The sequence below is a fragment of the Alexandromys fortis genome, unplaced genomic scaffold (assembly GCF_014885135.2).
Source record: "Alexandromys fortis isolate MF-2015 unplaced genomic scaffold, M_Fortis_MF-2015_v1.1 scaffold_122, whole genome shotgun sequence".
In the NCBI taxonomy this organism is placed as follows: Eukaryota; Metazoa; Chordata; class Mammalia; order Rodentia; family Cricetidae; genus Alexandromys; species Alexandromys fortis.
The window spans coordinates 4,591,983-4,614,482 of record NW_026068004.1 but is presented as its reverse complement, the minus strand read 5'-3'; the positions used below and the strand labels follow the sequence as shown (position 1 = coordinate 4,614,482).

At 51.5% G+C, this 22,500-nt stretch overlaps 2 protein-coding genes across 6 annotated transcripts in view; one reads left to right on the top strand and one right to left on the bottom strand.

The window, feature by feature from the left end:
• Tie1 (tyrosine kinase with immunoglobulin like and EGF like domains 1) overlaps nucleotides 1-21,598 on the bottom strand; it is a 26,222-nt gene extending 4,624 nt beyond the window's left edge. Inside the window, exons 1-19 of one of the 3 annotated variants that reach the window (XM_050161222.1) lie at nucleotides 21,445-21,598; nucleotides 19,689-21,373; nucleotides 16,112-17,702; nucleotides 12,345-12,662; nucleotides 12,153-12,263; nucleotides 10,704-10,859; nucleotides 10,432-10,563; nucleotides 10,151-10,291; nucleotides 9,836-9,964; nucleotides 8,638-8,783; nucleotides 8,243-8,387; nucleotides 5,820-5,978; nucleotides 5,513-5,650; nucleotides 5,018-5,308; nucleotides 4,180-4,470; nucleotides 3,737-3,927; nucleotides 1,024-1,234; nucleotides 774-884; nucleotides 376-566 (exon numbers count right to left, since the gene is read on the bottom strand). In XM_050161222.1, the coding sequence (XP_050017179.1) occupies nucleotides 376-566; nucleotides 774-884; nucleotides 1,024-1,234; nucleotides 3,737-3,927; nucleotides 4,180-4,470; nucleotides 5,018-5,308; nucleotides 5,513-5,650; nucleotides 5,820-5,978; nucleotides 8,243-8,387; nucleotides 8,638-8,783; nucleotides 9,836-9,964; nucleotides 10,151-10,291; nucleotides 10,432-10,563; nucleotides 10,704-10,859; nucleotides 12,153-12,263; nucleotides 12,345-12,662; nucleotides 16,112-16,169 (2,919 nt within the window). In that variant the 5' untranslated portion in view covers nucleotides 16,170-17,702; nucleotides 19,689-21,373; nucleotides 21,445-21,598. Of the gene's footprint in view, nucleotides 1-375; nucleotides 567-773; nucleotides 885-1,023; nucleotides 1,235-3,736; nucleotides 3,928-4,179; nucleotides 4,471-5,017; nucleotides 5,309-5,512; nucleotides 5,651-5,819; nucleotides 5,979-8,242; nucleotides 8,388-8,637; nucleotides 8,784-9,835; nucleotides 9,965-10,150; nucleotides 10,292-10,431; nucleotides 10,564-10,703; nucleotides 10,860-12,152; nucleotides 12,264-12,344; nucleotides 12,663-16,111; nucleotides 17,703-19,688; nucleotides 21,374-21,444 lie in introns of those variants that run through there. The other 2 variants (XR_007595247.1, XM_050161223.1) reach the window with 2 other exon arrangements.
• Nucleotides 1-22,500, top strand: part of CUNH1orf210 (chromosome unknown C1orf210 homolog) — a 47,663-nt gene that overhangs the window by 5,142 nt on the left and 20,021 nt on the right. For 2 of the 3 annotated variants that reach the window (XM_050161225.1, XM_050161224.1), the window contains exons 3-5: nucleotides 15,831-16,016; nucleotides 17,614-17,749; nucleotides 21,612-22,049. The exons of the other annotated variant lie outside the window; for it this stretch is intronic. In XM_050161225.1, coding sequence (XP_050017182.1) covers nucleotides 16,000-16,016; nucleotides 17,614-17,749; nucleotides 21,612-21,887 — 429 coding nt within the window. In that variant the 5' untranslated portion in view covers nucleotides 15,831-15,999 and the 3' untranslated portion in view covers nucleotides 21,888-22,049. Of the gene's footprint in view, nucleotides 1-15,830; nucleotides 16,017-17,613; nucleotides 17,750-21,611; nucleotides 22,050-22,500 lie in introns of those variants that run through there. 3 annotated transcript variants of the gene reach the window in all.

Genomic DNA, 22,500 nt, shown 5'->3' with positions numbered 1-22,500 from the left:
CATCTGGGAGCCCACCCCTCACCCTCTTCAGTGGATTTCCACGCCCTCCCTGCTGGAGTCTCTGTGCTGAAATGGCAGCGCTACACGGTCTCCAGCCCAGGCCCGTCTCTTGAGTATGAGTTTGGGATCCATACTTCGCCCCGTCATCACCTCCACCCAGGATGTCTCTCAGGGACTCCAAATCTAACACCTTCTCCCCATCTACCTCCTGCCCTCTTCTCCCTCTGCGTATCTTTGGCAGTCAGTTGGCACCAGGCACTGAACCTGGCGCTGGGTCCTTCCTCCTCACTGTTCGAGCCTGCTGTTTGACCATCTGGCCAGGTTTGTGCAGAAGCCTCCCCCCCTCCCACTGTTGCCCACCGCACTCGCACACACCTGCTTCTCACTCAGGTACTGCATGCCATTGGCTGCATCACTGGCAAAGCGCAGCAGCTGCCGGGAGCTGAGGGTGGAGGCTGTTCCATGCTCTCGAGCAAATGCTGGATCAGTCTCCAGGACCCTGCTCTTTCTCAGGAAATCGAGTAGGTTTCCATAAGGGGCATATTCGATAGCAATATACAAGTAACCTGGGAAGTGAGGAGACACATGGTGATGGTTTAGATACAGGCCATGTGTTGTTATGAGCAGTGCCCGATTTTAAGAGACAGCCTGCAGGATGCAGGAAAATTCTGTGGTGAATGGGAACCTAGGGATCCCCACAAGCCACTAATGTGGTACCGGTGATGGCCGATAACAGAGGTCTGGAAGGAGCAGGTCATGAATTAGGGGCTCACCTCGGTTCTCACAGGCTCCCAAGAGGTTGATGATATTGGGGTGGTGTCCCAGTTTGCACAGGACTTCCAATTCGCCTGCAAAGTCGCGATGGTCATTTTCAGAAGCATACTCTGCATAAAGAAATCAGTGTCAGCTTTTGCCATGGATAACTCGGAGAGGGGGTCAGATGCTAGTGGGAGCTAGGTAGGCCTGGTGTTCGTGGGATTTAGGAAGAGACAGAGGCTGGGGTCTGGAGTCACATCCAAGGACCTTTTAGCATCTTGATGGCTGCATTCATCTTGAGCCCGTCCTTCTTGATCATGGCCCGGATGACTTGGCCGAAGTTCCCCTCCCCGATGAGGTCCTCAAAGGTGATGTCCTCCCACTCCAGCACAGGATAGCTCAGGGGCTCAGGCTGTGGCTTTGGCCGCCGGGTCAATGTCAAGGTTCCTGAGCTGAACTGCAGGATTGTCTCCTCGCCCTTCATGGAATGGGATGAATAGACCACCAGTCCACACAAGAGATGTGGGGGTAAAAGGAGGACCAGAGAGGTACACAGTGATTAGACAGATGGACAGAGCCACACCTACAGAGACAGACAGCGCACAGAATTACAGGTGACAGAGCCACAGATGAGTTTCCCGGTGTGTAAGAAGACAAATCCAGTGGCATCAGCCTAAGGGTCTAGTGTGTGGGGTTTGCTACAAGGTGGAACTCAGGGCTTGTGGGTAAGTTGCCAAATCCTGGAAAGGTCAATGGACCAAAAACATTCTAATATTTCAGTGGAAAATTGCAATGAGATGTAATGGGAAAAGGTAAGCTTCCCATTATTGTGCAAACCCTACAACGAGGCTTTAGTTTTTCATTTACTTGTGCCTCCACGGGTGCATTTCTTGAGGGTTTATTATGTGCTAAGCCCTGAGCAGCGGGGAGCAGGTGGACAGGTTTTCTTCTTCACAGCAGAAGGAGCAGAGATGATCTTTGTCCCTCGACTTGGTGTCTAGACACAGCTCTAAGCCCAGGCGAAGACTCAAGGACTGTAACAGAAGGGACTGCCCAGCTTCCTCTATGAAGCAGGACTATGCTGGGCAGGGTTGATGGCAGGAAAAGGCAGCAGCTGAACAGGAGTAAAGAGTTGCATGAGAACCTGAAGCAAGGTCCAGATGGACCAAGCAGTGGCTTTCCTAAGTGAGCGGGTACCCAGTTTGACGGGTAAGTGCTGGGGACACAGGTTACATGGACTCATATGAAGCGTGTGCAGCGGAGGCATACATCAGAATAAACATGCACATTCTGTGGCTGCGTCACATGCAGGTGCATCCGTCCATTCAGAGATACACATGCACCCGAGGGCCTGAAGGTGTGCCAGCACAGGGACGCAGGCACACATACATGGGATGCACGTCTGCACCACTATATGGCACAAACATGAACATGAGCATCTGTGTGCAGGCACACAGAACAGACAACTATATTGACATGTGTAATGATCGTATGGCCACTAAAGGTTGCGTTCTCACTGCCCTGCCTCAGCACCTGTCCCTGCTTCCTTCTCCCCGCCTCCCATGGCAGTGATGACTTCCTGTGTGCACTGGCCTCAGAGGCAAAGTCAACACAGCTCAGACAAGGAGGCCAGTTGACTCTCTGGACTCTCAGTGGGATTTTTAAAGGCACAGCAGACACCAGAGTTGAACACTGGACTTTCTATACAAGAGCTGGCCCGAGGGACAGAGAGAGAGAGAGAGAGAGAGAGAGAGAGAGAGAGAGAGAGAGAGAGATTTCTCCCTCTCTTTTCTTTCTGCCATTTTTGGTAACTCTGAATTTCTTTTAAATGACTCTAAATAGCAAGCACCGAGAACGGGCCAAGGCTAGAGTTCTGACTCTGAGTGACAGAGTGGGACGTTCTCAGAAGAGCTGGGAAAGCCAGGGGGTGGACATGACAAGATAGGGTGGAGATGTCAGCGGCCCTTCCCCATCCATGTCTGTGTAGGCCCGAAGGCCAGAGGACATGGCCTGGCTGTAAGAGGACTAAAGTCCCACACGAGTTTGAAGAGTGAGCCTCTCTCCTCCAGGAGGGCAGGTGAGGCTGCAGGCCATGCACACTTCTAGAGGGTCAAAGGCTGGCTATGTGGAGGGCATGGCCACACACGGATGCCCTTCAAGGGGTATGGGTAAACATGGGTGAACAGTTTCTCAAAGGAGGTCCTGGAGCTCCCAGGAATATAGCCTGGGGCTTGCACAGTGGCGCACGCCTTTCGCCCCAGCACTCAGGAGGCAGAGGCAGGTCGTCTCTGTGAGTTCGAGGCCAGCCGAGTCTCCATAGAGAGACCCTGTCTCAAAAAAGGAAACAGAAAGATAAAAGACTGGAGGCTGGGATGAGCGCACACAGTCAGTAGGGTTTAGGACACTAACCACATATGCGTATAGATACAGGCTGGCTCCCAAGTAAGGACGGAGGCCAGCGTGGGCCAGGGTATTGCTGTGTGATCCCGGCTGATAGTACCCTCAGAGGGTGGGTAAGTAGAGAAGACAAGTCCAGATGGTGGCTTCCAATCCTGGAATGAGACCTGGTGAAATATGGACAAACTGTCTTCTTTTTAACCGAGACTGCTAATTATTCAACCATTAATATGAATGTGCTCATGAGCCGAGTTCAGTTCTAAAGAAGTGGGGGTGGCTGGGCGCTGGTGCCGCACACTTTTAATCCCAGCACTCGGGAGGCAGAGGTAGGTGGTCTCAGTGAGTTTTAGGCCAGCCTGGTCTACAGAGTGAGTTCCAGGGCAGCCAAGACTGTTTCACAGAGAAACTCTGTCTTGAAAAACAAAACAAAAATAAAGAAAGTTCTATTTTGTACTCTAGAGGGTCACTGAATGTAGCTTTAAACTTGTGGCATGAATAGGCGTGTGCAGTCCCATATGCGCTTACATGTATATGGGTACAAACACACACAACAGGCGGTATCATGTGGGCACGGGACACTGACCGATCCTGACTGGTAGGTGAAGGTGCGTCTCCGATGGAGACAGCTTCGCCGGATGCACACCAGGGCTAAAAGCGCAGCCAGGATGGTGAGACACGTGGCAGAGATGGAGCCCACCACAGCCAGGACCAGTTGCTTATCCAGGCCCTCTTCAGCCGCCCGGCTTTCTTGGGCTGGGCCCTCACTCTGTAGCCCTAGACACAATGAAGGACAGATTGGGTCAGGGGACCCAGAGGCCACTGTGGGATCCCACAGAGGGGAGAGGTCTGAGAGCTTGGTACCACGCTGTGAGGAGGCGCCATGGACGACTAGAGTTAAGGAGAACAGTTTCTGAGGTCGGAAAGTCAGGGCTTGTGATCCTTAGCTCTAACTTGGAGGGAAGGTGGAGGGGCGCATGCAGAGTACAGTCTTGAGGCCTAGGGGTCCTGCAGGGCCCATTCTCTCACCATTGCCCAGGGTGGCCTCTTCTACTGTGTTGCTCCAGTCGCCGAGACCCTGCACACTGGCCCGCACCCGGAAGAGGTAGCGTGTGCTGGCATTGAGGCCACGGACGATGGTGCTTGTCTCCTCAGGCCTGTCTACATCCATCCACTTGGGGTCTCCTGAGCCCCCGGCCACCTGAATCTCCACAATGTACTTAGATATAGGACCAGATGGAGCCTCAGGATGCTGCCAGGTCAGCTGGATCTCAGAGTCTGAGAGGGCCTGGGCGCGGAGGTTCCGGGGAGCTGGAGGCCCTGGGGAGGTAAGAGTGGGAAGGAAGGGATAGATTGGACGAGGCTGTCTAGCTGTAGGGCCAGACGCGATTGCTCTAGCACATTTTCTTCTCTGTGGATCCCAGCTCAGGAGCCACGAGCCACCTTTCACTGATTCTGCTATCCCCAGGGCACCTCTACCTCCAAGCTGCTTCTTCCCTTGGTCACCCTGCATCCCAAATCCTCTCCATGTCCTCAGTCGCTTAGCGTCCCCCTCACCCTCCTACCCCCCTCCACATGGCCCTGCTCTTCACAGGAGTCATAATTTCTTCACACATTCCCACCCCACATGCTCCTGGTGACCTCCTGGTATCGTCTATCTTCCTCATGCATCCTGGGTTCTCTCCAGTCTCTTATAACCTCCCTTAGCCCTAGCCCATCATTCCCACAGCGGGCCTACCGTTGGGGGCAGAGACATGAGCGGTAACCTCCCTTATCCATTCCCACAGTGGGCTTATCGCTCCGGGGCGGAAACACTTGCGCAGAAACCTCCCTTAGCCCTAGCCCATCATTCCCACAGTGGGCCTACCGCTCGGGGGCAGAAGCACATGCGCAGGGGGTGAGGCAGGGCCCAGGAGGGTGCAGTGATAAAGCCGCACATCCAGCTGGTAGTGGGTGCCAGGCGTGAGTCCAGTCAGGAGGGCAGTGCGGGCCTGGGGGGATGAGATGTTCTCCCGCCTCTCCTGTCCCCGGGCCCCGTCCCACAGGCGTAGCAGGAAACCATCACCCAACAGTGGCACCGAGGGTAGGGACCAGCTCACTCGTAGCCTGTCAGGACCCTCCACATGCCAGCCTTCTAGCCACGGCTGCAGCAAAGGCTCTGTGGCCAGAGGTCAGGAGAGGTCAGAATCATCCAATGAGTCCTTGGGGACTAAACGGGATAATAATCCCCAGTGGGTAGGGCTGGGACAACTTCTACTGGGACAGGCAGGATTCTTTGGGGGTGGACCAAGACAGACATATTCTGGGTGGGCATGGCAGTAAACCCTGGGGGAATAGGAAGGGAAGACTCTTGGCTTCTTACCAGGACAGTCAGTAGTCATAAGGGTAGGAGGCCCCCAGGCTCCCTCTCCTCCTTCCCCGGGCCGACTCAGCTGCACACGAACACTGTATCCTGTCTTTGGCTTCAGGTTCATTAACGTCACATTCTCACTGGGATCCACTGCAGGTGAGGTGTGCCACACACATCGCTCGGTCCCAACCATGTCTTGAAGCCGCCATTCCCCTTCAGCCTCCTCTTCTTTATTTATCATCCCCCTCCCTCCTTTTCTCTTTCCACCCTATCCCCTCACCATTACATCACTCTACCCCCTAACTCAGCCCCCACTCACCCACGATAGCAGACCAGTCAATCAGGCTGTCCTGAGGCCGATAGTGCAGGCGGACAGAGGAGATGGGTCCATCCCCATCAAAGGAGACCAACGGAGAGACCACAAGCTGACGGCTCTGCTTGGCCAGGAGCCGAGGAGCAGTCAGAGGCACTGGGGGTACTGCCAAAAAACTGGGAGGAGTCAGAGTCCAGGAAGAAGGGAGCACTCTGGGATCTGGAGATTATCTAGTTTGGTGGGAGGAGACCAAGTTCACCATGTGCCTGGGATGGCCAAGGTCAGAGAAAGCAGTCCTGGTCTTTGGGTCGCTTGGGCCATAGGGACTTGACCATAGGCCATAGGAGTCTCAGAAGATGTTAGGTGAGAGTGTGAGTGGCCAGGTAGAGGTTGGGAAACAGCTCTCTGTCCTTGCAACAGTGGGCAGAGAGAGGCTGGGAGGCAAGGCGGGGACCACCTAGGTGTCACGGTGTCACATGCTCTCTTCCCTCCCTTCATCATCCACTAGTCTGTTGATTTATTTTAAAGACAAAACATGCCAGCGATGTGGCACCTGCTCCATACTTGGCGCTTGTGTATAACTGATCATTCCCGCAGCCCTCGGGTCATGACTGAAGAAACCGAGACTCAGAGATATTATACAACTTGCCTAAGGACATACAGCTAGGAGACCTGGAGCTCGCTCTGTCTGATCAGGCTGCCTCAAGTCAATCAGTTCTACCCTAAAATAGTATTTGTGTTTCTGTCTGGTTTCCTCCCCAGCTGCTGCCCCGATTCTGGCTTCAGTTTTTCTCTCTAGATTATTGCATTAATGCCCAAATAGGTTCCTTGACTTCTTTCAGACTGGCTTTCCCGGAAAGCATAAAGCAAAGAAAGGAGAGGGAGAGGGAGGAAGGAGTAAAGGAGGGAGGCTGAGGAGTGTGGAAGATGCAGGATGGTGAGGTGAAGGAGTGTCAGGGGGCAACAGTTTGTCAGGGGCAGGTACAGGTCTGGGGGAAATGAGTGTTCAGTTTGGATCCTAAGGCGTCCCTGGTGCCTGTGGCAGGAGATCAGAGTTCAGGCTAAGTGACTGGTATATAGTGGACCCCTGAATCACACACACTAAGTGGCTGGTATACAGTGGACCCCTGAATCACACACATATGAACTTCCACATTGGCTTTGGGATCAGAACTTCGCAGAAGATGCCCCATCTCGTGGAGGTCCACCATGCAGGGCTGGCATCAGGAGAGGGGTCCTGACTGCAGAACACAGTGGTACTACCAGAGAAGGGTTGGCACCTTGGCACCAGATGCCATTTTAGATAACAGCATTTGTCCTTTATCTCGAGGGTACCTTCTGCCAACCACTGTGCTAACTACTTAAATGCATTGTCTGGTTTAGTCTTCCCAAGCAGCCAAGACCCTGTTATGATGTGGGAGTGATTTCTTAATAATAAAGAAACTGCCTCGGCCCTCATAGGACAGAAAATTAGGTAGGCGAAGTAGACAGAAGAGAATTCTGGGAAAAAGAAGCTGAGTGAGTGAGTCGCCATGATGCTCCCACTCCAGACAGACGCAGGTTAAGATCCTCTCTGGTAAGCCAGCTCATGGGCTACACAGAATATTAGAAATGGGTTAGAACAATATGTAAGAGCTAGCCAATAAGAAACTGGACCTAGCCGGGCCAGGCAGTGTTTGAAAGAATACAGTTTCCATGTAATTATTTCGGGCATAAGCTAGCCATGTGGGCGGCCGGGTGCTGGGGACGCAACGCAGCCCTGCCTCTCCTGTTTCAACACTGTTACACAGCAGAGGGGCTGTAACTTGCTTAAGGTGCTAGAGAGTGGCTTGGAATCCAAGTCGAGTGGAGGCCTGGAGCCTGGATCTGGTAAAAGAATGAGAAGAGAAAAGTGGGGTCTGGTGGATGGGGTAGTAGGATGGAGATGGTGAGGGATTGGGAAGAAGAAGAAAATGAGGAGCGGGAACAAGAGGAGAGAAAAGAGATGAAAACAGACAATGGGGGGCAGAAGGAGAACAGGGCCTGGGGTACTGGGCTGCAAGGCTTATAGTGATGAAACGAAAAAAATTCCTAGTCCATGGAGAGGGTGCTCTGTGCTTTGCTGTGAGCGCTCGGTCATTCTCTCCTTATTCACCCAACAGACTCCTGTGCATGAATCCCTTTTGAGGAGGCAAGCAGGTTTGCCTGTCTGCTGTCCTCATGTGTCCCTGTGAGGTGACTCAGGTAAAGGAACAGCACTTCAGAGGTGGAGTTAAAGGGACCCTGGGTGCAGTGGCAGACGGCACATGTATATGCAGGAGACAGGGTGAGGCTGGAGGATACCCCCAGTTCCTGAAGGCTTTTCCAGGTGGGACCTGGTGGGACCAGGCTGGGTTCCAGCCTTGATACTGAGCACCATTCATCCTCTGGAGCCTTAGAACACCACTAACCTTTCACGTTGACCTTGAAGCGCCGGCTATCTTGGCCTCCGGACGTGGATACGCGGCATTCCCAGAATCCGCTGTCCCCAAGAGTCAAACGGGGCACCTCAAACTCAGCTGTGGTTCTGTCTGGCTCCACAATTGCCTTGGTAGACTAAGAGAGACGAGAGAGAGAGCCTATGAGTAGAGAATGTATGTTCTACGAGACAGATAGGAGTCAGCATTGACTATTGCTGGAACATAGACCCAGGGACTTCCCCTCACCGGTTAGCCTGCCCCATTTAAGCCATGGCCTGGCCGGTGGGCTGAGCCTACAAGTTCCGAGGGGGTTAAGGGCCCAAAGAATGAACTGTCAAGCTGGTGAGACGGGGTAGCTGATGGTAGGTGGGGTGACTGGGGCTGACCAGGAGCATGGTGCCATCTGGTTTGCGGAGCTCCATGCTGCCCCGTACTGGGAAGGGATTCCCCGCAGCTGCACAGTTGATCCGAGGCATTGTCCCTAAGTTGAACTCCAGTTCAGTGGCCACATTGAGGATCTGGGGGATCCGGTCTAGAGAGAGACAGAGAGAGAGAGGGAGAGAGAGAGGGGGGGGACAGCCATCCTGAACAATCCTGAGGCAGCCAAGTGACCACCAAAGTCCTATACTCTGCATCTCAGAGAGGATCCCACTGTCTGCCCTGCCACTTAAAACTAAAACCAGCAAGGTCCTGCATGGTTCCTTCAGGCCCTGGTGCCCCACATCCAGCCAGATGTAGGGTTCACCTTCCCCATTTTTCCCATCACATTTCCTAGGATCTTCTAAGACAGAAGCAGGCCCCTTGTCACCAGCCCAGCTCAAATTCAGGCTGAATTCTCTCTCTCTCTCTCTCTCTCTCTCTCTCTCTCTCTCTCTCTCTCTCTCTCTCTCTCTCTCTCTCTCTCTCTCCCTCCCTTTCTCTCTCCCCGTCCCCCCTCCATCCTTCCTTTCTCTTTCTATGCTATAGCCTAGGCAGGCCTGAAACTTGCTTTGTAGCATAGGCTGGTCTTGAACTCCAGGCAATTCTCTTGTCTCAGCCTCCTGAGTGCTAAGATAATAGGCATTTAGACCTGCCAACTCCTTCATTTCTGGTCCTCGACTCCTGGACTCCACCCACAATGAGCGGTTCTTCCTCAAACACAAGTCTGACTATTACACACCCTTCAACAATTGCTATTCAGGTCCTCACATTAAGTAGCAACCGTTGGCTTCTATTCAAAGGCCCCATCACTTGACCTGAACATGCCTCCTAGCCCCCAGCTTCGTTGGCCCAGTCCACAGCAGGGTCTCAACTCCCTGGACTTTTCTCCTCATTCTTCCCCAAACATCTCCCTGTGTCTTGCATATTCAATTGCAGATCTTGACTCCTCCCCCAAAGACTCTCACATGGACCAGGGTCTCTTCTAGATCCTGTGCCCACCCCCACCCCCAAGGCTGCCAGCCTTCACAATGTGGGTGTCTGATGGTGAACTACCTACCACAGGGGTGAACTCCCTGAGGGGAGGACTTGGGCACCGCCAACGAAAGAGCAGAGAGATGCGTTTGATGAAGGATCACCTGTCTTGAGGGGTTCAGAGGCACATACCTGACTTCTCACAATGTACTCCATGCCATCCAGAGGGGCAGACACAGCCGCTGAACCGGTCACAAGTGCCACCATTTTGACACTGGCACTGGAGGCGGCAATCAGCCCCAAAATGACCAGGGGCACAAGCTAGGAATAGAGGAGGTATAGCTAAAATGGGTAGCTCAGGGCCAGCAGGGTACAGATGAGGCACAAGCTCTCCAGTAGGCTGGTGTGGTGGGGCCCTGGTAGGGCATTAGAGGGCTTCTGTTTAGGTCAGGGCCATAGTGAAGGGGCTGGCACACTTAAGCCCATAGGAGGCAGCTTAGTCCATACCTTCCTGGCACTGGTTTCCCCTCCAGCCGGATCCACAAGAACAGCCATAGGGATCTGGGAGGCAGAAGGTGAGACCCCGGCAGCCTGCTGTGCCTGGGCACTGTTCCTGGCAGCTCTGCCCAAAACGACCCTCTCTGCAGGCTGAAAATAAAGTGTGTAGTATCTGTATACAGAGTATACAGACCCCGTAGGGCCTCATACCCGAGCTTCATCCCCATGGTTTCAGAATCGTTCCCCTGTCAGACAACCTCTTCTGCCTAGCTCCTAGCTCTCCTACTTACCCTGCTCACAGCGGGTACCAGTGAATCCCGGGGGGCACACACATTCGCCATCATGGTCATGACAGACACCTCCGTGCAGGCAGCCTGGGCAATCCTTGCCACACCCTGGCCCCCAGCGTCCAGCCCCACAGCCTGGCGGAAAATGTTTTCAGTAGGTGACCTTCACCTATCTGTCCACAGCTGCTGAGGACTAAGGGTAGCTCTGCGGCCCTCGTGGATCCTGAGACTAACAGCCCCCCCATACCACCCGGCCTCTGTCTTCTGCTCCTCACCCCGCACGATGAGCCGAAAGAAGGCACTGCCCAGGGGGCTGGCTTCTAGGTAGGTGGCACTGTAGATGCCACTGGATGGTGGCTGCACGTTTTGGAGCTGCAGTTGAAACCGCCCATCATGGGCCTCGTGCCAATCTAGGGTATGGAAGTAGGATCCTGGGGGGACGACACACAATCAGGTCAGGGCCCTCAGCATCACATGAGGGGCTGGTGTTACCTCTCTCTGTCCTGGTCACACCAATGCGGCTTGTGCACATTGATCCGACTTGGGGAAAGGCGCGCACCAGATATGGTATCCAAGCCAGGAAGCAGGAGAAAATCCTCTTCAGGCTTTCTGAGTCCTCCCTCTCCCACCTCTTTATTTTACAATTTGGCCATTTTCTCATGCCTTTTCTAGGCTCTCTCTACTTCCATGCTGGCCCTTTGTGCCCTCCCCCTCGACTGCCAATGAGATGTGTTTATAATAGACACTTCTGTCCCCTACTCCTCTTGTAGGCTCTCGGAGCTGTCCATCGCACCAGGCTGAACCCCCACCCTTTGCAGTTCCTTCCACCAGTCTGCTCAGCCTTCCAGCTCCATACCTCATCACGCCCTGCCTGACCCCTTACCTTCTTGAATTCCTAAATGCTTGTTTGCCTTCTAGAATCATCTGGTATTTCAGACCTCCTTGCCTTTGCTCTTGTCAGCCCTGCCTCCAAGAATGTCTCTCTTGCCTTTCAGGGCTCTCTCCCAGCCTCTTCATCTGGGACCCATACTGTTAGACAAGAGTTCTAGCCCTGCCTGGCTCCCTCTTGCTGCTCAGAACTCTAATCAGACTGCAAAGACTTGGGTCTCCTGCCCACTTCTACATTCCCTGTTGGTGCAAAGCCTTCCCTCCAAGGAAAAGGATCTTCTCCCTGAGGAGCCAAGTACCCAAGAGTCAGTCAGCAGATCAGGGGGCTGAGGCAGGCATTTTGGGAGCTACTCAGGGAGCGGGTGTGGGGGGTGGAGTGGGGGGGGAGAATCCTTCCATGGAGAGGATAGGGACAGCATAGTGGGCAGGAACAGAGCTGAGACCCACATATCTATGTGGACTCCAGCACATGCCTGCCTTGGGCATCAAGGATCTGGACTTGGCACTTCTTTGAGAGAGGTTAGACTTCCTTTGGCCCGTGCTGGGCACTTGTTCTCAGCTGTCTTCTTTTCCATGGGGACTGCTGCTCTTCTTAGGCGGGTCATGTGACAGTACCTGCTAACTCCCAGGGGAGAGTCAAAGATGAGGGCTTAACATAGGGTTTAAGAGGTAGCTGGCCACAGGCTCCTGGCCCTCTACTAAGAGAATGGGAGGACTCTGGAGGCTGGCCTGGAGAACGACAGGTCTATCACAGTGATGACCTGGGTATATGGAGGGCAATAGAGGTCCGGGGCGTCACAACCATGGCTCTACCTGTACAACCAAATGCCCCTCACCATTGTTTTTCCATATCACATCCGTCTGCTTTGCCTTGTGCACACGTGCAGAAAGCACAGCTGTGTCACCTTTGTTCACCGTGTGTGTGACCTTGTCTGGAAACAGGTGGGCTGTGGATGAAAGGTAAGGTCAGCGATCCAGGACAGCGGCCCCTCCCTCTGCCACTCCACCTCCTGGCAAGCCAGACTCACCCCCCGGGCTGTTGTGCACATAGAGGACTCGAGTACGCCGCGTGCTAGCGCCACCCACGCAGGAGAAGACGCCTACCAAATCCGAGGGCTTGGAGAAGCCATGCAGCGTGACCTTGTGTGAGCCATTGCGTGCCAAGTGCAGGGGCTGCCCAGGTGGGAAGGTGCGCACGATGCGGTCATCCTTCTCCAGCAGCAGGGGTGGGCCCCAGGCGTCTGAGCCCCTCCCTGCCCCGGCCTCACCAGACACGCAAGTCAGGAAGAAATGCTGGGGGTCCGTGATGCGCAGGTTGGCCAGCAGAGTCAAGTCCACAGCTGCACCTGGGACGGGACAACAGCGACTGGATGGTAGACTCTGCCAACTCAACAGCCCCGGAAGCCCGCAGCTCCACCCGTAACCCTGGTGTTAATGTTTCACTGTGCCCTCTGAAAACCTCACTTCATTAAGGATTTCCACCCGTTCCCTTCCCTTCCACACATGCTCGCCCTTTGCCCTCACGGCTCTCCATCCTAAAACATAAACAAAGGTGCACATCCTTCTGGGACCCCAGACAGATGGGGCCCTCGACAGCAGAGCTTTCACAGTCTCCTTTCCTTTGTCCCCGTCAAGTCCCTGCCCTGGCTCCTTTCTGAACTGTCTCCACCACGCTATCCCTAAGCCACTTGTCCCTGACCTACCACGGAGGTGCAGGTTAGAGGACTCACTCAAACTGGAGAGTCATGCAGACACCCTCCTTGTCGCTTAAACAATTGAGAGCTTTCTGATTGACTGGGATCGAAGGTATAGGCTAGGGGTAGAAATGAAGGTGCTAGCCCCACCTGGCCCAGAGGGACACGGACGCAGGTGGGACTGGGTCCCACTTTGGAAAAGCTGGAGGACCAGACATAGATATCCCTCCCAGTTGCAGGTGTTGGGGCAGCGGGAGGATCACCTAACCCGCGTGGGGGAGGGGAGGGGAGACGACAAGGAGGGGATGTGGAGCCGGTCTTCATCAGAAGGGCTTTTGAAAAACTAAGGCAGGGGGGCTGGAGAGATGGCTCAGAGGTTAAGAACACTGACTGTTCTTCCAGAGGTCCTGAGTTCAATTCCCAGCAACCACATGGTGGCTCACAGCCATCTATAATGAGATCTGGTGCCCTATTCTGTCCTGTAGGCAGACATGGAAACTAACACTGTATACTAAATAAATAAATATTAAAAAAAAAAAAGAAAAACTAAGGCAGGGTACATGGATGAGGAGGAACAGGAGGAGAAAGGTCAGGGATGGGGAGAGGCTCATCTTGCGGGGCAAACAGCCTGAGTAAAGCATGAAATGAGAAAGGAGTCTTGTGGGGAGCCGGCTGCCCAGGGCCAGTGGAACTGGATCGCAGAATTTGCATCTCACTGTGAGCAAGACCAAGGAGATGAGCCTAACTAATTAGCCTGCCTCAGATCCAGGACCCCAGCCCTCTCAAGACCCCTCATTCCCTGTCCCTTTCCTGCCTGTTAACTGTCAAGTCATCAATCAATTTAAATGCCGTTCAGCATATCTTTGGCGGTCTATTGTTAGCAAAAGAAGTCGGCATTTACTGGTGGCCTCGCAGGTACCAAATGCCCTTTCTCCGTGGCATCCTCACGGCCTCCAGTGAAGTTGGTTTCCTTGCTGTAGTAATTATTCTCAGGCTTCCTTGAGCGTGTTCGTCTACACCCATGGCTTTAACTGTCACCTCTGAGTCAGGAGCTCTGGTGTGGCCTTTCAGCTCCAAATGCATTTCCAGTCGTGTTTCCCAAGACCTCGTCTTTCCCAAGTTCCCTGACTCAGAGGCAACGCCCATTACCTGAGACACTGACTTCAGAGTCATCTCCTTCCCAGTGTCATAATAATTAATGTTTATTGGATGTCAATTATGCATCGGGCTCTTTAGTGATATCCTCTTCCTTTCTGGTCTGGCTGTTCTGGGAGGTGGGTGTTATTATTCTCATTTTATGACCAGGAAACAAAAGCTTAAGACTTGCCCAAGGTCATACAGTTAGAAACCAGCAGAGTCAGGTTATCCAAGTCTCAACTCCTCGTTGCTTAACCCCCAATCTGGCACATACTCTTTTTTTTTTTTTAAAAAAATATTTATTTATTTATTATGTATACAATATTCTGTCTGTATGTCTGCAGGCCAGAAGTGGGCATCAGATCTCATTACAGATGGTTGTGAGCCACCATGTGGTTGCTGGTAATTGAACTCAGGACCTTTGGAAGAGCAGGCAATGCTCTTAACCGCTGAGCCATCTCTCCAGCCCCCATGGTGCATACTTTTAGAGCTTTTCTCCTAAACCTTGTTGGCCATCCCTGTCTTCCGCACCACCGTGGTTCAGCCCTTGTCTTTACTGACTTGGACCATTTCAGAAGCCACAATTTCCTTTCCAGCTCCTTCTCCAAAGTGATGCTACCAAGACTCAAAAACACCCTGTGACTCATTTGCCTACAATGCCCCATGATTCCCAGGTACCTTCAGGGTAATGCATACAATCTGAGCATCTGTGTGGCACACACTAGCCCCCCAGTTGCTTTCCCTCCAGAGCCGTCTTTCCCATGCACTTCCATGCCTCCCAAGCTTGCACTTACTCTTCCGCCAGCTACCCCTCTTAAAGAAATCCTTCCTGTTTTCTCGGCCTACTACAGGAGGCAGAGCAAGCAGGCTCTCTCTTGTCAATGGTCCTCAAGTTCTCTATGTCTGTCTTCGTTAGGCCCTTGCCCCTGGTCTGTGCTCTCCACTAGACTGAATCACTCCAAGGCAGCTTCTGGCTTCTAGTCCTCTAATCAGCAGACTGAAAGGGTACCCATTTTCAGAAACCTCCTCCAAGCCTTCTGCACACAACTCCATTTAAACAGCAAACATATCCACCGGGAGGCCAGCATCATTTAATTTCTACTGAGCAGGTTTAGGAGTCTCCAGAGACTCTGCTGATAGAATGCCACATTTGATTTATTATTATTATTATTATTATTATTATTATTATTATTATCATCATCATCATCATCATCATTACTATTATTATCATTATTTATTTTGAGACGGGTCTCACTCTGTGGACCAGGTGTCCTCAGACCCACAGAGACCCACCTGCCTCCGACTCCTGAGTGTTGTGACTGAAGCCACCGTGCCCAGCTTGTCAATGAATTATGGACTAAGGGTTACTTCCAAGGTCCCAAACAATGGCGGTCTTCTGCCCTCCCCCATGCACAGGCAGTGGTTTCTAGCACCTGCCTGAGTTTTCCCCACTCTGATCTCATTTTTTGATGGATCAGAATCATGATGATGTTAGTGATGAGGAGGATGACAGAGTGTCTATTTTTCCCTCCTATTTTTAAACTGTGTTAAAATACATATACCCTAGGATTTACCCTCAGAACAATTTGTAAATATTGAATTCAGTGTTACTAAATACACCCATATTATTGTGTAAACATCACCACCCATTTCCACAGCTCCTTTTGTTTTCGTTTTTGACAGGGTCTCACTATGTGACTGACACGGACTTCACTATGTAATCCAGCCTGGCCTCTCAAGGTCTGGGATTAAAGGAGCACACCACCACACCCAACTCCATAACTTCTTTCATCTCGTCAAACTGAAATGCTACAACCATTAAACAACAACTTTGCTTCCCCTCCGCCAACCCATGGCAGCCACCCTATTGTGAGGTTCATTGCTATGCTGTTAGGGTTTCTAGGGGAGGGCTGGGATTAAGACCTGGAAATCAGGGATTGGGGAGGCACCCAGGGCAGACTTACCAACATGAGAGGCCAAGAAGAGAACGGGGAGTAGGAAAGGGGACCCCCACCAGACCATACTCCGGAGGCTGATCCGGGCCAGCCAAGGCCAGCTGGGCCTGGGGTCAGTTGCTGTCGGTCTGAGTGCCCAGCCTGTTAGGCTTAGTGTGCTTTGGTGCTGGGGAGGAAGAGGAAATGATGGCTGGGGTGGGAGGGGTGAGGGGTGAAAGCCTCATTCTGCTTCCCACCCTATCGTCCTCCCAAGCCCAGCCCCCACAGCCTGGGGATGGGTGTGTCTGGGAAGTTCCTGGAAGGGGGCCACTTGAGGTGTGTGTGTGTGTGTGTATGTGTGTGTGTTATGACAAGGACAGACCTGGGGATGATTGAACTGGTTTCTCCCATCCCCTCTGTCCTTTCCATCTGTTTTGCTGGAGCACCGGAGACAGGAAAGGGAGGAAGCCAGTAGTTTCCGCCTATTGAGGAGGTTTGGAGGCAGGACATTGTTCTGGGGCCTCCCCTCCTCCCAGCACACACACACACACACACACACACACACACACACACACAATGAGGCTCATGTGACTTTTCACGCATGTGCTCCAGGACACAGACAGTTACCCCGATCCTAGAGAGCAGGTCACAGGGTCACAGAAGGGATTAGGAGCATGAAGACCCTTATACTCTATTTTTATGGCCTTTCTCATTCTACAGGTGGGGAAATTTAGGAAGCCTCGAGGCTGTGACAAGGCTGGGCCTTAAACTCCTGGTCTTGTCATTGGTTTCTCAGTGCTGGCTGCTCCAGGAGAGACACATTGAAGTTTTTGTGAATGGGCAGGTTTAAGAAATTGTGACCTAAGCACACGCAAAGCTCCAGGCCTTTCGTCCTCCCCATTTTCAGCTGGGAAACGGAACACGGCTGCAATTGTCTGTAGCTCAACAAAAGGCAAATGTTGCGGAGTTTGTATACAAACATTTGCTTTATAAAATAGTGCCCCGTAAGTGTAAACACATTTTTACATATGTCGAAAGTGACTTAAACACCATCGGTTTACCCACGGCAAGTGCCAAATGAAATACCACCCCACAAACAAATGGTGAGTGGGTTGGGAGTACATCTGCTGTTACAATAGGAGCATTGAAACTGCAAGGCATAGCTCAAATTTTCAGCCCCTGGAAGATTAGAAGCTCAAAATAATGTGAACATAAACAGACATTCTATATATTGCCAGGTTAACTCCGCTACCCGAGGAATTAAGTTAACAAGAGAGCGAAACTAGACATTATTTCCCCAAAATAAGGCATGGATGGTCAACTCCATATCAGGCAGATAATTTACTTCTAATAAAGCTGTTCTTTCCCAAATTGTGGAAATTCCAAAAGCTGCAGGCACAGAGGAGACACTTTGGGGGAAGTTTTGAGGTCATTGTGGAGATGTATGGGCTTTTCTGGGTTGCAGGGACCCCGAGCAGCCAGACTTCCTGACTGAACAGTGACGTGGGGCTTTTGGCACACTCTCCTTGCAGGGATGAGGTCTTCCTTGAAGATGGATTTGTTTCCACAGTTTCAGGAAGAAATGTCTCCCGTCTTCCAGGACCCAGCGCTGCTTGGCAGCCTGAAATAGAAGTGGACTTTTTCCAGGGAGAGACTAATGGTGTGGCTGTACGTGGCGGTTCTAGCTGGAGAGCCAGGAGGGCATGAGACCAGAGCGGGGGTGCTGGAAGCCAGGACTTTGAAGTTTGTCTTGGAGAGGACTGTTTTTCTCCATGACTGGGTAACAGGGAAGCAAGAAACACCCTCTTAAGGTTGACCAGTATAACACAGGTTCTCAGTTTACATTGACCAAGCCGTGGTCTTACTGTGCATTCTGAACAGGCAGATTCTGCTACATATCACTTCTTATGTGAATTCTTTTGTTATCTATTTGTGTGTGTGTTATGTATGTGTACGTGTATGTGTGTGCATGCTTGCACGTGTGTGCTATATGTGCCCGTGTGTGTGTGTGTGTGTGTGTGTGTGTGTGTGTATGCCCATGCATGCATACACATGCGCCTGTGTGCTGGTATACACTTGAGCCAGAGGTCAGTTGGTATGAGGTGCCCTGCTATATTATATCACTCTCCCCCTTATGGAGACAGAATCTCTCACTGAACCGAGAGCTAGGCTGGTGGCCAGCAATCCCTAGTCACACTCTGGTCTCCTCCAGTCTCACAGTGCTTGAGTTACAAGCACACGTGGAGGCACACTGAGTTTGTGTGGGTGCTGTGGGTAGATCAAAAGTACCAGAAAAGGGCCCCAGATCCCCTGGAATAGTAGTTACAGACAGACGTGAGCTGCCATGTATGTGCTGGAAATTGAACGTGGGTCCTCTGGAAACGCAGCCAGTGCTCTTAACTTCGGAACCATCTTTCCAGTCACACTGTGAGTGATTTTGATTCTGGGTTGTGACAAAACTGTCTCTAGCCCTGTGATTAATTGATTGACTGGCTGATTTATAAATAAATCAAACATAGTTATTAGGAAAAATCCAGAAAGAACTCCTGAGAGTGGGAGGGGTTTCAGTGGCATCAATACCTACTCACTTGAGCCCCAGTCCTGCTCTCCTGAGCTTTTGAAACAGGGTTTCTCTGTGTAACTCTAGCTGTCCTAGAAATCACCTTGTAGACCAGACTGGCCTTGAACTCCCAGAGATCCACCTGCCTCTGCCTTCTAAGTGCTGGGAGTAAAGATGTGTGCCACCACGTCCAGCCAGATTTGAATTCTTAGATACCTGGTCTGGTCTACACATTTGCTGTGTATGATTCTGCTGATCATGCATTTGAATTTGCAACAGAGTCAAATCTTTACATTGGAGCTTACTCTCAGTCCATCTTTGTAAGTTCTCGACTGGGGCAGGACCGCAGATGGCATTTTGACTGGCGTTTGTCTAGCAGGGTTATTATGGTCAGAGGGTTGTGGGGTAGACGGCTGAAGTCACAGTGACCTTGCTCCTGGAGAGTCTCTATTGTGTTGTAAAGTGTCTGTGATGTAGTAGGGCAGTGGAATCAGAGATCATGGAGACGACATCTCTATGTTTACATAGACGCTTATGGCATAGCGTGAGGAGACTGTATGGGCAAGTCCAACAGGCCCTGTTGACGTGTACCAGTGTCTGTAGCAACACAGCGAGACTTTCAACTCCCAGGATGGAGTTATGTTATTCCTATGGATTGATTTCAAAATGTAGGTGCTGGTGGGAAGGACAGACATTCCCTGAAATGCTAAGGTTGTGGTTTTGAATGGGTAGTTTCTGTCCTGGACCCCAGAGTCCTGGAAGGTCCAGATCATGGGAGATCGGTCATGTGCTTGTTTGTTTGGGACTGACTGGCTCAAGTTGTCTTCATGTTAGACTATCCTCCACCTTCAATCTGGTCACCTCTACTCTCCTTTCTCAGCAACTGGGGACTGGGGAGAAGGAGGAACAGAAGACCATACTATGGCTGGGGAGGAGTTCATGCTGGAGGGATGAAGGATAAGGAGGGATGAGGGATGGTTGGCAAAGGCCTATTGAGTTTGTATGTTGTATGTCAGATGGAGGGGAGAGAGCACCGCTCAGGCTTACCTGGCCTTCATTCCGATACTTGTGTAGATGTCAAAGATGAGGCTGATAGTTCCTGGCTGGGTTTCCTTACTGCCAGGGCAATGGGCCAGTGGAAATGCAGCAATGGCTGGCGCTCCTAATGGCACTCCCCAAGTTACCAGCTCCTGTGAATTCATTCTTAGCTGAAAGAAATAGCACTTTAAGAAAAGATTTTATCTGGGATGGGAGAGAAGACTGGGTGGCTGAGTGCTTACTGCTCTTGCAGAGGGCCTGGGTTCAGTTCCCAGCACCAATATAGCAGCTCACAACTGCTTAAAACTCCCATTCCAGGATACCCAGCGCCCTCTTCTGGCCTCTGCAGGCTCCTGCACTCACGTGGTGCACATGAACTCATGCAGCTCACACACATACACATGAAAAAGTCTTTTCAAAAAAGAAAACAAGACTTTATTTTTAAAATAGTTTTGGATAGCACAGAGAGTTTCCATCTACCCTGCATCCAGGTTGACCTATTGGTTTCACCTGACATTAGCATGGCTCATTTCCTGGAACTTATGAACCACTGTTGACCAGTGTGATTAAACTGCACCCTGTATGTGCTCGGGTGGGTGCTGGAGTCGGTGCAGAGGTGGATGTGGGGGTGGGTGCTGGGGTGAGTGCTAGGGTTAAAGACCATCGCTTATTCAGATTTCATCTGTCTTCCCTGTGTCTCCTTTCCACAGACCCCCCCCCCCCACACACACACATAAGTACATTTAGCTGTTGTGCTCCTTTGGGCTCCTTTTAGCTACAAGTTCCTCAGGATTTCCTTGCTCAGGTGACCTTGGCGATTTTAAGGAGCACTGCTCTAATATTTTATAGGATGTCTCTCTACTGGAATTTTCCTGGTGGTTTTGGTCATGTTTAGACCGGATCTTTGAGTTTCTGGGGGTGAAGTGGTCATGTCGTATCAAAGGGGCATAGTATCAACACAGGGCTCGTCATTGCCTTTCATCTCTTGGTTGAGGATTTGTCGGGTTTTTTCCACTGTAAAATAGCATTTCTTCTTTTCTACCACCCTGTTCTTGCTCAAGGAGTGGGGATTTGTGCGTTTCTTCCTGGAGGGTGAAGCATTTACATACATTATTTGGAATTCTTTTTTTTTAATTTTTGTTTTATTTATTGGCACGTGTGTGCACATGCACACGCATACATGAGAGAATATGCCAGGGCCCATGTGTGTAGGTCAGATGATAACTTTTCACAGTCGGTTTTGTCCTTTGGGTCCTGGGGATGAAACCCAGGTCATCAGACTTAGCAGCAAGCACCTTGGCCTGCTGAATCATCTCATCAGCTTTGGAATATTTTTTACCTACTTCAGTATTTAATCTATCATTTATTTACTGCACTGTGAACCCACAGGTATTTATTTCATATTTTGGACTCCCGTCTATCACTATGTGATTTAGTTTATCACTCGGATTGTCTAGCTTTAGCCTTTGGGTGTTTTTTCAGGGGATTCCTCTGTCCCTCTTGACACTCTCACACAAATGTAGAGTTTGCTCATTCTTTAGTAGCACCCCTTACACACCCCAACACCCACCCCAGCACCCACCCCACACCTTCACGAGCACCCACCCCCACTCCACTCCAGCACCTACCCCTTATATACCCCAACACCCACCCCAGCACCCACCCCCACTCCACTCCAGCACCCACCCCAGCACCTACTCCTTACACACCCCCACCTTCACTCCAGCACCCACCTCTGCACCTAGACCAGCACCCACCCCAGCACCTACCCCTTACACACCCCAGTACCCACCCTAGCACAGCTGACAACCCAGCAAAGTTGTGGGCCTGTAGCCCTCTGCACAACTTGCAGATAGCTAGGTTGATGGGAGCACCTCACTGCAGCAGCTCCTACTCCTAACCTCCTAAATCCCATGAGAGTCTCTTCTCCAGCCAGGAAAGCATCTATCTGGAGGAGATGGCTACCCAGTGATGGATGGAGATAGAGACAGAGACCTACATTGGAGCACTGGACTGAGCACCCAAGGTCCAGTTGAAGAACAGAAAGAGGGAGAAGATGAGCAAGGAAGTCAGGACCGCGAGGGGTTCGTCCACCCACTGAGACGGTGTGACTGGTATAAGGGGAGCTCACCAAATCCAGCTGGACTGGGACTGAATGAGCACGTGATCAAACCGGACTCTCTGAATGTGGCTGACAATGAAGGCTGACTGAGAAGCCAATGATAATGGCACTGGGATTTGTCTCTACTGCATGTACTGGCTTTTTGGGATCCTAGTCTGTTTGGATATATACCTTCCTAGGCCTGAATGGAGGGGGGTGGGCCTTGGACTTCCCACAGGGCAGGGTACTCTGCCCTCTCTTAGGACTGGACGGGGAGGGGAAGAGGGAGGGGGGCAGTGGGAGGGAAATGGGAGGAGGGGAGGAGGTGGAAATTTCAAATGGTATTATTTATAAAGCAAAAATAAAATAAAATGTTTGAAAAAAAGAGCGGGTCTTCTTTTGGAGGAGACTAGAATTTGGTTCCCAGCATCCTTCCTGGGGGGTTACGAATTGGTACCTCCAGTTCCAGGAGGTACGGTGCCCTTCTCTGGCCTTCATGGGCACCTATAGTCACATAAGCACACACTCACATACACAGCACACATATACACATAATCTTTTAAAATATTTAAAAAAGAAGATGAGGAAGAAGGAGAGGAAGAAGAAAAAGGAGGAGGAGGAGGAGGAGGAGGAGGAGGAGGAGGAGGAGGAGGAGAAGAAGAAGAAGAAGAAGAAGAAGAAGAAGAAGAAGAAGAAGAAGAAGAAGAAGAAGAAGAAGAA